Below are 15,587 nucleotides of genomic sequence, written 5' to 3' on the forward strand. Positions count from 1 at the left end.
TTTGGTAGGACCTACTAACAATAAAAAAATATGACGATTTAAGTATAAAACTAGGAATAAAAATATTTGATAAGCAAGAATACGACAAAATAAAGTCTAAAAACGATATAGGATTCGTGCTTATCAGTGGATTTCTTGGCTAAGATGATTTGCAAGATATTGCCTTTATCCGCATATTTACCTAATACACATCGAAGGGCAGCAGCTGCATATTTCATATAATCAAAAAACAATGTATAATCAACTAATGTCTCATCGTTTACATCAAACATGGCTATACATTATCCGAATTTTTATCCTTTGTATGTAACCCAAATTCTGGAGTTGCACCAAATCACTTGTTTCATGACCTCTAAAAACTGCTACAACAATTTCCCATTTAACCAAATTTACGCCATTGTTATTGATATCCAAATGCAGTTAAGGCAATAATTATATCGTTAATTATCATAGATAAGTGCTGATTAGTGTGAAATGGGTTGCAAAACATCACATCATTTCACTAAATTCTAGGTAATTATGTGGGGACCCGGGCTCTAACTCTTTTCTTTGGGATTAAATGGATCGTTAATATAAAAAGTGGATCAAATTTTTGCTTTAAACATTACATCAAATGTTTATTATTCAAGTATGCATAATATATGTTATACAACACCCATACATATGTTCCACTACAAATGATACTAGTGTCTCATTCTAACATAATTTATACAAGTTTGGTTCTGAGTCATATTACAAATACAACCATAAGTAGTACAAATCTAGTACCAACTACTATTAGTCTTCTGCTATGCCCGAGATCTCCACGCTATGTCCATCTCTTATCCTCTGCGTGACCCAGATCCTGCCCCACCTGTTGTTATGCACACATACAAACATAACAACAGCCGGAAACTCCGGTGAGAACAAATCACAGTATAAACATGTATACATGCATGTAATCAATCTAAAACATGGAACATGCTATTATGAAATGGCATACATATAACCATGCAATGCGAATCAAATCATGTCTGGACTCGACTCGACTATAACTCTAGGGATCCCGGTGTGAATAAGACGTCAATGGCTGTCACCTACCCTCCCACTCGGGGTGACTGTACGTCTTATTCCTAGACTTCGGTCTGAGCTGTATCAACGACTGCAATAGGAGTCAGGGCTGCTCCTAAGCTGAGATACACTGAACATCTAGATAGTTGACAATGGCTGTCAACGACTCTCCTATCTTAAATGCAATGAATATCAATCTGTAAACAAAGCATGCTCATATTCATATCTGAATATCACAATGATCTTATTTGCTTGAATACAATTCTATAATCAAAGCATAATCATGTTACAAGATTTGGATATAATTCTATAAACAAGTCATAAACATATTACCATATATACAACAATACTAGTATGTGATTTTGGTTGGGAAACTCAAATAATATCTTATTTGAGTTGTGGCTTCCCAAACAAACATGGCTTATACCTTTCTTGTTGTAAACTAAATCGAAGTCTCGAAGTCGGGATACAAACTGTCACTCCAAATCTGAAATGGCAATGTTGAGACATACAATATCAATTCCCAACTCAATTCAATACATATACTATCAATGATCAATCTCGGTATAAACTTTAACGGCATAACGACGTAATTCTCGATACCGATAACTCAACCAATAATCAGTATATTCTCTACAAGCCATTACATCAATAACAACACTCATAATCTCCCCAAAATCTGCATCTTTTCAGCACATATATGCTGGAAATTCCATAACAAATTGCATATGACCTCCGATATTCGATTCGTTTGCCAATAATCGTTACTTAGAATCACAAGAACATATATCCACAAGCATACCAAAGTTTCTCCAACATGTAACTTTCAAAACATGGTGAAACTTAAAAATACTTACATCTTCTTGTAGATAGTGATGAGAGGAACAAGAATTTAAAGTCGGATTCAAATTTGGTTGGTTGGATTTTGCATAATCTACTTTCTACAATAGGCATGAAGTTGTTAAGCTTTGCTGAATTCTCTTTCCTCGTTTCTTGCCGTAGGAGATGAAGAATGAAAGGATTACACATTATATAGGTCATGCCATGTGTCATCTTAGTATGCATGCTGGATTTCTCGCGCATATGCGCGTCCTCAACTCGCGCATATGCGCGAGACATAATGTCTCGACATCAACACTTCGCGCATATGCGCGACTTATCTCGCGCATGTGCGCCGAAGTCTCTGGAGGTGTCGCGCATATGCGCCACTTCTTTCTGCGCAGATGCGCCGATGTCTCTGGACTATCCGCGCATATGCGCGCCACTCTTCGCGCATGTGTGCCAATGCTACTGTAGGTGTCGCGCAGATGCGCCACTTCTTTCCGCGCATATGCGCCACTGCTACTGTAGAAATATTTCATTTCTTGTGCCAACCGTGGGTGCGGGACTTCCCAGACCGCGGATGCGGTCCTGCTTGACCCATAATTTTCCGATTTCTTTCTATCAATGATAATTATTGGGCATTACAAATTAGTACTTTAAAATGTGGGTAGGCTTGACTTAACCGCTGATTGCTATGTCTAGGTGGGTTGAATCTCGAATTTAAATTTGTAATAATATTTAAATAAATATATTCTCAAGAATTTAAGGGAGTAGTCCTATAAATAAAGGTAAGATCATTAATTTCTTCAATTCCATCTCGATTGACACTTTTGAATAAAAAAAAATGACAGCGAGCTAATTATTTTTTTAGTAAATGATTTAAATTGAGAGAGATTCAAAAAATAGTAATGAATTAGTGTAATTTAAATGTGAAAATTTTCATTTATAACTTATATATAAAAAATAAATGATGTCGTAGACTAGTTTAATTGAAAGAATTTACCTAAATGATACTTCTCATATTATCGTTCAATAATCTAATTTGTAAATCAATACGATGAAAAGAAAAAAAATATAATTTAATATCCAGTGGAAATCTTCTTTTGGCATTGCTAATTTTAAAGTCGTTTATTAGTAATATTTTAATTTTATTTAATAGAATAACTATTCGTGTCTGCCTTTATCCATTTAGCTTGATATATAATATTGGCGAAGGATACTTTTTTATTTACGACCTTCGAATTTTCAGTTTGCATATTAAATTTCAATGAAGGATATTTTTTATTTAAGATCTTTGAATTTTCAGCTTTCAAAATTAACTTTCCATTGCCTAATAAAAACAAAACTAAAGATATTGTTTGGTATATGATGTGCATTTCTAATAGTCAAAAACTTGTATGAGACAGTCTAATGGATTGTATTTTGTAAGACGGACCTCTTATTTGGGTCATCCATGAGAAAATATTACTTTTTATGCTAAGAGTATTATTTTTTATTGTGGATATTAGTAAGATTGACCCATCTCACAGATAAAGATTTGTTAAACCGTCTCACAGATAAAAATTTGTTAAACCATCTCATAAAAGACTTCTCTTTCTGACGCTCGTAATTTATGTACCGTTATTAATTATGTGGTGATGTGAATTTCCAATATGAAAGATAAAAATTTGACACATTCGTAATTTATATAATAATTTTTTTTAAGAAACGGCTATATATATCGATATATCGACAACGATAACAGCAAGTGTAGGAAGCTAAAATGCCGAATTTGATCATAATAAAACAGTAGTTATGCATACGCAATGTGTGTGTAAAATTTTTTTTTATCATTATCGATGGACTAAAGTATACTTTGACAATTTATGGAGTGACTAAATTGATATTTAAATTGTTGAAAAAAAAAATGTGTTGAAATTTAAAAAAAAAAAAACAAAACAACAAAAAACAAAAATGTAATATTAATATCATATAAGGGTAAAATTGGAAGAAAAAGTTGGTGTCCTCCTAGTAGTTACTATCATGTACTCAAACTTAATAAAATAGAATAGATAAAATAGATATTCAAGAAACGAGAGAAAGGGAAGGCATCGTCCATTATAATGTATTTGTATCGGGCAACAGGCGAAGTTAACATCATCTTAACCTAACAAACTGATCTGCTGCTGGGTTTAAATATTTCTCAAAGAGTAACCAAATTTCAACATTACAAGAACTAGTTCATCCGTTTTTAAGAACATCGAAAGACACTAGAAACTATAAATGTTCGAAGAATACATCTCTTTTTGCTTCTATAGTCAAACGAAAGTTTCCATGACGTGAGACACATTATAGGATCGAGAACAACACGTGCAAGGAGCAACAGGCATACCGAATAGCGTACTAATCGTTGTGATACTTAATCCATCCTTCCCTTGAGGATTCTCTCTGTAACTTCAGTTGGTGTGCTGTAACCAAGCAAAATTTGTGTCATGGCAAAATCAATAATTGTTCAAAACATGTGATTGCAGTCTAGAGAAAGATATGTATCAAATAAACACTTACACAAGATAAACATGGCCTCCCCAGCCACTCAAACAGTCTCGGTCTACGGACGATAGGAGAGCTTGTGAGATGGTCTCAAACAATTCCTCCGCCTCCTGGATACGTGTAACAAAGTAAGTTACTTGTCTGAAACCATTGGGTTGGAACAAAGTTTAAACAAAATGACCACCAATGTGTTAACTTTGGCCCACGCAAGAGCTATGCTTTTCCGTTAACCTCAGTCTTGATTGACATTCAAAGCTGAAAACTGGACAAGCAAAGGTGGACAATCGTAGTATTGCCAAATATAGTGATACCCCAATTTTCATGGAATTTAGTTTTGAAAAAAATTAATCGGGGGCACTCTAATTAATAAATAACATGGTTTTTTTAAACTAGTTAATGTACAACTGCAATATTGGCAATGAATCAAGGGGCGTTATATGAGCAAAGTTTATGCACATGAAACGGATATTGTGGTGGTCAAATGTATTATGATGCTGTAGTTGGTTCTGTAAAAAAATCCAGTTGAAGGTATTATAGTTTCGGCTATGCTCTCAAGGTATAAGAAATGACGGGAGAGGAGCGGTCATGCCAATTAAGTAAAGGAATATGAATTAAGTGGAAGAGATGACACCGAAATCAGGAGATGAGAATCTCTAATAACTACAAAGCTTCTACCTATATTTGCCTTTGTCATGTACATTTCACATGACCTTGATGTAAAACTTAACCATATAGCTGAAAGTAAGAAAGAACTCCATGATAAAAAGACTCAAGACCAATTGTTGGAGTTGTCAAAACGGGCAAGCAGGACGGGTTACGGGCCGGTAACCCATCATTTGGCGTGTTGGGGCAGGTCGGCCCACAACCTGCCACAAACCATCATTTGACAGAGAGGGGCAAGCCAACCCGATGGATCTGACCTATTTTGAAAGCTCTACCAGTTGTTTAGTCTTGGTTAGCACAGGGATGGATAATTATTTGTAAAGTACACGAACAAAAGTTCTGATTTTTCCGTAACATAAAGGAGTTTTGGACAAAATACTTTCTGGTAAGAGTATTGGACATAATACTTTCTGGTAAATGTCATCGACTCAACTTCGACTTCCCTCTTTTGCTCTCTCATAGAAGGTGGGCTAAAATGATTGAACGAAGAGCTATTTAAACAATGGCCTCATGGAAGGACTAGACCTCAAGACATAAAAATGCACTATTTCTTTTAGTTTTCAATTATTGTTTTGTTTTCCTCCCAGAATATAAAGAATACTGAGACAAAAAATGAGTGAATAAAGCATGAAGCTTACTAAATACAGAGAGAAATTGGTAATAGGTAACACTGAAAAGCTAATTCTTTTCATAAAATAAAGAACTCCGGCAAGAAAAGCGACAAACCATATCTGGCTTGAACATTGATTCACAGGCACCATATAATGATTCTGAGGCAGTGCCAGCAACAACAAAGTCTTTGGCAAGTTCCCTGGATGTAATGAAACAAAACTATAAACACCGTGGATTTTGGAAACATTCTTTTAAGAAAAAAGCATGTGATATCCAACAAGATTAATCAGAAATCAGTATTATACTAGAATGCTATATTGGGTTTAAGCTTTTTTAACACAATAACAGCACGTGAATGGGTAACAATTTAGTTGCAGCGGGTATCAACAAGCTAAAAATGAGGAATGATGGTGGCACAACTCATAACAAATTGAAGAATTTCTCATTAAAATATTTTAATTGGTAATTCTTATAGCCTAATTATAGCCCTCCTTCCAACGGTAAACCTAAACAACAGAAAAAAGCGTTTAAAATACAAAGGTAAAACGAATACCTAATTGTCACAATTTTGAAGTAATAATGTAATAATAAATATTTAAAATTGCACATATGACACTTGTTTCTTAAGGTCAAAAGAAATTAAAACTCTGGTCTTTTTCATAAAATGATCAAGAAACGAGTCTTGACATACTTGGCCCCAATAGAATCCATAGTGCAAATGAAGGGCTTGTCGTCATCCCCTAATCCAGCAATAACAGGCTGGCAGAAGTATGGACCAAACCTAAACAGAAAAAAAAAAATTAGACTGGAAATGAAAGAACTACATAATCTTCTCAGATTTATTTGCTAGCAGTTTACATTAATGAACGGTCTTTATTTCCCACTCTAGTCAAAGAAAGTAATCCACAGTTCCACACCAAAGAACAAAGGTGAAATGACACAAAGCCATGGAAAAACTAGAGCAGTGGCTTAAAGTTACATTTGTGATATACATTAGTATCTTCCGAGCCGCAGTCGGCAGTCCACAACCAGGAATTATGATAGTTTCAATCACCATTTAGTCCATAACTGACACTTACAAACAGAAGATATGCACCGTCAAAACAATCTTACCAACCTTTTCTCATAGAGAACAGCAGAAACGAGGCTTGCAAAAGTTTCAGGCTTCATGTCCCTTTCTTCCCTCAGCTGATATAACTTATGTCGAAAAACAAGTTTCTGATGCCTTCAGATGAAATCAACCATATCCAAAATTATAAGTCAACATTCAATCGCACAATGCACACCAAGTATATGCACATCGCCTAGATTACATTAATGACTTGATTATAAACCAATGATTATTACAGTCTATAATCTAGAACCTTCAACAAATATAACATTTATTGTTGTATACACAAGAAACGACAACTGAACATCACCGAAGCAAAATAAAATCTAAGTTAATAATTATCAGTCGTTTTTTAAACTTTAAAAATTTGTGGTTCAAACAACCGATTTTAGCCTCACAAAATGACGTGAACATCCCAAGGCTGCTAATAAATAAATAAATTTTTAATTGAACATCACCAAAGCAAAATAAAATCTAAGTTAATAACTATCAGTCATTTTTTAAACTTCAAAAATTTGTTGTCCAAACAACCGATTATAGCCTCAAAAATGACGTGAACATCTCAAGGCTGCTAATGCATAAATCTTTGAACATCAAAGCAGTGCCTAAAATTCTCCAAATTACAAAAGAAAGTACAACCATTACATTATAAACAAACGAAACAGGTCCATACAAACTCTTCCACAAATTTTACCATCTTGCCCTAGTTCTAGAGTGAGCATATATCTTGTATTTCCGTCCCCAAATCAACACAAAATTCTTAGAATCATCCCCAGCCTAACGTGTACATCAAGATTCAGATGCTCTTCCAAGCTATAAGCAGACAGACGGTACAACAGGTATTTCACATCAAGCTTTGTATTTTAAAGCTTCCTCTCTATGCACCAAAAAAAAAGAAGATTTGTCCCAAAACAAAACAAATTAATAATAATCTAAGCTTTAGATTAATAATGAGACAGACTTACAGTGTTTGAGTATCGGTGGCAAGGCCCGCTAAGCCTATGAAAAGCTTATCGTGGATTTTGTAGATCTTTTGAAAATCCGTGGCGATGGTTTGCAGCTGCACCCCCAGCCGCCGGTCACTGGCGATTGCGAAGCAATTCTTTCCCACCATAGCCACCAACGCACTTCCATTATATTCAAAGATCTGAAATTTTAACCCGAAACCGATCAATCCAGATAATTGACAAACACAGCTGAAATTGTGATAATGACATGATACTTACCGACATTTAGCTTGAGCGAGTGGATTTACACGCAGAAATGGTGATTTGATTCAGGGGCGAGTGAGTTCTGAGGGTTTTGGAAGGGGAAAACAATTGTGAGAGACGTATTTGGCATGGGTGACTTGGGAAAGGGGACTGTGTTACCGGGTCGGGTCAACTTGAATTGGGATGGGGGCTCGGCCCATTTCGAAATCAAACCCTTATAGGGGAAACCTTGAAAGTTAGAATACTGTTTAGGAGTCTAAATTTGTCCAATCCTTGTTGGTCGTTGTGATTATATATATTGAATTAATAATATTTTATGATTTTATCTACTTATGATATATATTTTATCTATATATTCAAGCAAAGTACATATATAAAATTTTTAAATATAATATAAGTATCATGATGTTCACGAGTTTAGTGAATCGTGATGTAAACATTATATTTTATTGGTGAGAATATCATTAGCCAATGTAGATGCACTACAACAAAAATGACTTTTCGCAGTGCGCAAATTCACTTTCCGCGGTGCACATTGCATCCTGCACAACTACAAGCTGTTGAAACTTCAAGATTATTAACGGCGTGTGTATGCGCGCCGCGGATAATATTATCAACAGTGTGTGTTCGGAGTTACACCATCGAAAGTTGGAGCTTCTGTGAAACAAAATGGAACTGTTCAACAACTTCAAACTATGGTACAAAGCCTTCAACAACAAATGCAACAAAATCAGTTAGAAATGCAAGAAATGAGGTCCATGTTTTTACAAAGTATGAATAAACAAAATCAGCAAGAAGAAGTTAGTAAAAAAAACATATTAAAAATATGTTTGGTATATATACACACTTAAAGGCTTTTGAATTATCATGATTACATCGCTTGACACGATTTGATTGTAAAATTAGGCTGCTAGTGGTGGTATTGGTAGTGGTATCGAGAATGAAGTTGGTAAGCAATGGTGATATCGATATTGGTGCCAAGAAAAATGGTGATTTTGATCATGTTTCTCAGGTAATTATCTTTAAATTATGTAATTTTAAACCGTAAAATTGTTACAGAAATAGACACGGTTGAATCAATAACTTTTCATTGTTTATTTACAGTCAAATTTGAGGAATGTGAGTCTTCGAGATATTTGTGCTAATACTAAATGTAATCTGCTTCATTGGTGTGCTGATGAATTAGTTGTGACAGAATGTCAAACTGCATCCACAGATCCAAACACAAAAGTGGATTACGTTGTTCTTGGTAGATCTTGTTGGAAAGTTTGGGTTGATAAGGTTTTGGTGGAGAAGGTGGACCTAATTCGACCAAATGATGAAATGCAGTTTCTCGAGGACGCGATAGAAAGCACGGTCGCATGGTTGTCTAAATTTATAGTACAGTGCGATTGATACATATTCTACTGATTTGCATGTATTGAAATTTATAGTACGCGAAAATCAGTAGAATATGTATCAATCGCACAGTGCTAAAAATTTAGATAACCATGCGACCGTGGTTCCTATCGCGTCCTCGAGAAACTGCATTTCATCATTTTTTTGAATTAGGTCCACCTTCTCCACCAAAACCTTATCAACCCAAACTTTCCAACAAGATCTACCAAAAACAACGTGATGCACTTTTGTGTTTGGATATGTGGATGCAGTTTGACCTTCTGCCACAACTAATTTATCAGCACACTAATGAAGCAGCTTACATTTAGTATTAGCACGAATATCTCCAAGACTCACATTCCTCAAATTTGACTATAAATAAACAATGAAAAGTTATTGATTCAACCGTGTCTATTTCTGTAACAATTTTGTGGTTTAAAATTACATAATTTAAAGGTAATTACCTGAGAAACATGATCAAAATCATCATTTTTCTTGGCACCAATATCGATATCACCATTGCTACCAACTTCATTCTCGATACCACTACCAATACCACCACTAGCAACCTAATTTTACAATCAAATCGTGTCAAGCGATGTAATCATGATAATTCAAAAGCCTTTAAGTGTGTATATATACCAAACATATTTTTAATATGTTTTTTTTTTTACTAACTTGTTCTTGCTGATTTTGTTTATTCATACTTTGTAAAAACATGGACCTCATTTCTTGTATTTCTAATTGATTTTGTTGCATTTGTTGTTGAAGGCTTTGTACCATAGTTTGAAGTTGTTGAACAGTTCCATTTTGTTTCACAGAAGTTCCAACTTTCGATGGTGTAACTCCGAAGTGAATAGAATCCTCGTACAAACGAATAGCAAACACGATTAATTGGAATCGCGCCCTCGGGACTCGGCTCCTTGCTTGCAAGCTCTACTTGATTGCTCATGAGCCCTTGCAATGTTTATTTGAATTTCTTCAGTCGTTCCCCTCGTGATTGGCCTCTCTGGCAACTTTAAAGGATCACATGCATTCTTTGGAGCTTGGCCTACCATGTTTACATCACGAAGCTCATTCCGCGCACTCTACCCCGAGCTTCCTTGCCAACCACAAGGCTAATTGCACCATCAACTAGTTGTGTTTTGAGATTCAGGTGGACATTCTTGTATTTCTTTCTGCAAAAAAAAATTATGAGAAAATAACATGGTTATCTTCAAGAGCCAAGAGAAATAATCGGATTAAAAGAACTAGTTTGAATGTTATCATCTCATTAACCCATAAAACTACATGCTGGTACCTAAATCTGAGCGACAAATACAAAAGCAGCGATAACCATTGAAGTTTCTTGCCAACATGAAGCAACTGCAAATAATAGATCTCTCCAAAAATTCTTTGGCAGGTTTAGAACAATTAATTACCAAATATGCACATGTTAATTCCATTTTCTCAATTACACATTACCTTATACAAGAAAATGGTGCAAAGTTAATCTAATTATTACCATTTTCTCTCCAACAGCTTGAGTACTAGGCTCTCCAATTTTTTCTTGTGACCTTCAATCCAAACTTGCGATCTCGTAATTTTTGTATCTGTCGGGCTTCTCTTTTCCTTTAATATAGAAATATATACAAAATGGTTAGAACATAATTCAAAAGATGTATATATCACTAATTACATAAATTATAAAAAATAAAAAAAAATTACCGTAATGTGAGTCAAACGAGCATAACTGAAAGTAAAGACAAAGTGATGTCAAAGTACAGTTCTTACCATTGCAAAGTACAGTTCTTACCATTTCAAATTTAAAGGAAAGACAAAGTGATGTTATGGTTGAGATAAATAATCACTACAAGAAAACGCCCAACACACTTTAAGAGCTTGACAATTTTTTAAAACACCTGAAACTTTTGTTAGAAGAAAACAAGAGCCAAGACTTCAAAATATGGTCATGCGAGATAATCCAATAAGTTATCTTGAGGTTATAAAGTTATTGACACTATCAAATGGAATGTTAAAATTCTCTCTCACGTCCAACAAAATATGACAAAAGCATCAAGAAATGAACACATATGACAAAGACATGTATTAGATCATTGGTACGAGTGTAAGTATTCGTTAAATTGCGCTGAAAAAAACTATTTCCGAGTGAAACCATTACCTGGTTAGCCCACCCCCAAAACAAAACTGAAACAATTACACTTCTCAGGGTTGCTGAAATAGATAGGCCTTAGCTTCTCATACTTTCCTAGCACAATATATGAAGTGGATGAACAATCAAAAGCTGTATTTCAACTATTTCAGATAAAAATGATTGCAAGAGAACATATGATGCAAAGTATTAATATAAACACAAACTAGGATAATATAACAATAAAAGTAACATGTATTACAGCTAGAAAATCTCACCTTCAAATGATGACAAGTCTCTGAATCCATTTGCAATGCCTCCTCAAATCTGAGTGATCCAACATGAAGAATCATAATGTCCTAACAATATCTTTATTGTCATTGTCAATCAATGCAAGCAATTAAAACCAAATTTTTACAAAAATAATATCAATTTTATTCACAAAAACAAAAAATCAAATTTTTACAACAAATTTAGTGCAAATTTAAGTCTATTCCACACGCAAAGTTAATAAAAATCAATGCAATGTCCCTAACTGAGACAGGAAGAAATGAGCACAAAAACCATACATTTCCATGCTTAAAGCACAATTATAGCTCATAAGAATACATATTGTATTAATATGCCAACATTTAAAATCCTAACCACGCCACATACTCGTTTATTTACTTTTTTTACTCATTGTGGAATTCCCAGCAAAACATGTGAAGGAACCTGAATCATACATTCATACCTAAAATGTTAATAATCAGTCAAACTAACATTAAGGGATGAATGCATTTCTTTAGAAAATTTGGAACTTGTGACCTGCCCAACATGAGCAGGAACATTATCACCAAATTAATGATGTAAATCACAAAAGCACTTAATCATAAATTCAGACGAAGCAAAAATTCAAACAACTCAAAGATTTCACCATAATATCAAAATCAAAAGCCCCAGTAGCCTTTCCTTGCTCAATTAGTATGAAGAGGAAATAATTACCCCTGCACATTTGATACATGAAGGTTACAAGCATGAAATATCTAAATAAACAGCAGCATGACATTAAGAAAGTTGTCTTTTTGCATATGTAAAATTCACAAAGGAATATAAAAAAAAAATATATATAAAAAAGAAGGTTGGGCTTGCTTCGAACTTAGTCTAGGGCTCGATTACTAGAAACCCTAGGCTTAAGACCGAGCTTTCTTGTTGCAAAATAGTTGGAGAATTCACCGGAGAATCTATGCGCAGAACAGAGCTCGTGCGATTACGGTTCAGCCGTTCAGGTTAGCGAAAATCGATTTCAAATCAGACAATTCGAGTAGCAAACAAGGTCGGGAAGTCTTGGGCTCAAGTTCCTGGTGGTGGTGAAGCTTCAACGGCAAGAAAATTGGTGGGCTAGGGCTTGAGCAAAATGGGGATCGGTTGTTTCCTCTCTTATTGTTATCAAATACAATATTATTAACGACGCACAGATAAGCGCATGCTATTAAAAATAGTATCCACAACGTGCATTAAATGCACGCCGTTAATGTTGTAGCATATTAACAGTGCACATTAAAAGCACGCCGTTAATAATATTATTAACAGCGTGTTTTTTATGTGCGCTGTTAATGTCTAGACGTGATTTTTTTTTAAAAAATTATACTATTAACAGCGTAGATAAACATGTACGTTGTTAATAATAATATTAACGACGTGCTTTTAATGTGCGCTGCGAAAAAGCATTTTTGTTTTAGTGATGAGTTGTTATCAATTGCTGAGAATATTCGGCCGTCATACAAAGACGACCAAGCTGCTGATGAAGTTGTTTTGCCAGTGGCCGAAGTAGAAAGTGCCCCAGCAACTGTAGTAGAGGCACAAACTAAAGCAGTTCAGTCAGAAACTGAACAGCCTGCTGATGATTCAACTTTACCAACAGTCCAGGAACCTTCAGTTTTACCATAAATGATGTCAACCAGCTTACTGGTTCCTGAGACTTTCTTCATTATAGAAGCTTCCTACAAACTGATCTCCTCCAATAAGACATTTGAGGCACCAAGTGTTGCAACTGATCAACAGAATCAGCCTTAGAGTCTTTTAGTTCAAGAAGAGACAATAAAAGAGTTGGCCGAAGATATTAACCAAGATGCTGCTCCAGATCAATTAGCAGTAGTGGAATTTAGCCAGAAAGGGAAAGGGAAAGAAAAGGCTATAACCGAAGAACTCTCCCCTAAACTACCACTAGCAAATGATGTGCTAGATATCATTTTGTCGAATCTCACATATCTTGGCTTTAATATATCTCAGGTCAAGTCTACTCAGCTGCTACATTTTTTGAGTCTGGACACACTGAAAGATCATACATTGAAGGACTTGAAGATGCAGACTAAGGATGTATTCGCTTTATGATAGGATAGACTGGTAGGTGAAAGTGTGTTTAGAAGGGGGATTGCATAAACACTTGATAATTAAAACACCTTTTCGAAAGATGAGCTAGTTTGGATAAAAACTAAACTCGGGAATCTTGTTGTGTCAATATCAATCAGTTAACTTATGAAAATGCGGAAATAAACTGACTGACAGATAGAATATAACTGAGATTTATAGACTCGAGAATTATGGATGTTCGGAGATTTCAATCACTTCTACGTCACCCCTTATATCTATAAGATATGATACACACTAAAAAATTTGATTAATACAAGACTTGTACAGACCCCCTTCAGTTTTGGACTTAACAATGTCAAACTGATACTCTTAATTTCAATACAGTTTATCAGTTCTCAACTGATCTAAAACTACTTAGCACAACTGATTTTTTTAAGATCAAATAGTATGAAGATATATGTTTGTGACTGTAAGCTCAATGTATAGCCTTTAAATGCTATGAATATATACGCTAGGTGTGAGTTTTTGAAATCTTTGAGTATGAACATAAAGCTTAGTGAGAATTTCAACAGAATAGCAACTTGGTTCTATGTTTCAATTTTTTTTCTCAGCTGCTTTTCATGGCTATTTATAGTCTTTGCTTCCAACGGTAACAATGAATGTGTTTGAATCTTTATATCCGTTGTTTGCCACGTCAATATCCTTCTGACAGTCGTACACTATAGCAATACTGACATGCGGCATTCCCACTACATGTTACAGTCTGCTTTTATACTGTTGTCAGTTAATAGTTACATTCCTTAATTGATGACGTGTCAAACTATCAGTTTGACACAGCCGATGGAACTAGCTGATAGCTCACAACTGATTGCAGTTAGACTGATCAGTTCCAATTGATCATCCAGTTGACTACACAATTCAGTTGGCTTAGTTCAGTTGCCTTTTCTGCGTATTAATCTTTAGTTAGGAAAATATATTTTGCATATATTTTGGATCAGTTCTATTCAGTCTTCTTGATCAGTTAGTTCAATCTTTAATCGCTCTGTTTATCAAACTTTCAAAATTAAGTTTCCAATAATTTCTCCTTTTGTGGTGTTTGACAAATCTTAGAAAATGAGAACTGATCAAGCTGAATCTCTTGTAGATAAAATAATCTTTTATTAACAAACCTTTCAATGTACAGATTCGTACAAGGAATGAAAGAATAAAAGAATCATCTACTGACTGAAAAATTCTACAAAATCTGCCAAACTCTTCAACTGAATAAGAAATAAGAGGACTGTCTTCTAACTGACCAGGATCTCTTTAATTCTTTTCTCTTTTGTCAGATGGTCCTTGATCAGTCAGTTGACTAGCTCTTTTCTTTGATTGCTTCTGCTGATCTTCTTCTTTTTCCTCTTCCTTTTTTTTCAAACTTGTCAACTCTGCTGGATAAGGCGCGAACTTCCGAAGTGACATTCGATAAGGTATGTACTATGTGTTCTTGCAACAAATCCATTCTCTTGGTGACTACGTTCTGGAGGAAATCCATACGTTTTGTTAACACATCTTGAGTTAGGAAATGAGCTTGAATCGTCACTTGGTCCTTCTTCAACTAATCTATCTGGAGAAATAATGAAATGATGTCCTTTGTGACTTGTTGTAAACTCTTGAGGGTCTTTTCCTTTATAGAATCAATCTTTAAGGTGTGCAGTAGTTGATTCGACTAGATATCAAAGATGGAGGAGAT

At 34.8% G+C, this 15,587-nt stretch overlaps 1 protein-coding gene and 1 long non-coding RNA gene across 3 annotated transcripts; both read right to left on the bottom strand.

Moving 5' to 3' along the window:
- Positions 1-3,949: 3,949 nt before the first annotated feature.
- LOC140837433 (proteasome subunit beta type-3-A) lies at positions 3,950-8,172 on the bottom strand. The gene is made up of 7 exons (XM_073203594.1): positions 8,014-8,172; positions 7,753-7,934; positions 6,794-6,901; positions 6,368-6,457; positions 5,791-5,875; positions 4,417-4,511; positions 3,950-4,319 (listed from the first exon to the last, which is right to left on the bottom strand). Exons 1-7 carry the CDS (start codon positions 8,017-8,019, stop codon positions 4,271-4,273), a joined length of 615 nt encoding a protein of 204 aa, XP_073059695.1. The 5' UTR covers positions 8,020-8,172; the 3' UTR covers positions 3,950-4,270.
- A 1,339-nt stretch (positions 8,173-9,511) lies between these two features.
- Positions 9,512-12,918, bottom strand: LOC140837434 (uncharacterized). Of its 2 annotated transcripts, XR_012119330.1 has the most exons (7): positions 12,645-12,918; positions 11,785-12,492; positions 11,537-11,623; positions 10,880-10,986; positions 10,054-10,553; positions 9,840-9,944; positions 9,512-9,747 (listed from the first exon to the last, which is right to left on the bottom strand). It is a non-coding gene; the product is annotated as an uncharacterized lncRNA (long non-coding RNA). The 2 variants fall into 2 exon arrangements; XR_012119329.1 differs by having other exon boundaries at positions 10,083-10,553; positions 11,785-12,918.
- Positions 12,919-15,587: the final 2,669 nt, after the last annotated feature.

The sequence above is a fragment of the Primulina eburnea genome, chromosome 7, assembly GCF_022965805.1.
Source record: "Primulina eburnea isolate SZY01 chromosome 7, ASM2296580v1, whole genome shotgun sequence".
Classification (NCBI taxonomy): domain Eukaryota; kingdom Viridiplantae; phylum Streptophyta; class Magnoliopsida; order Lamiales; family Gesneriaceae; genus Primulina; species Primulina eburnea.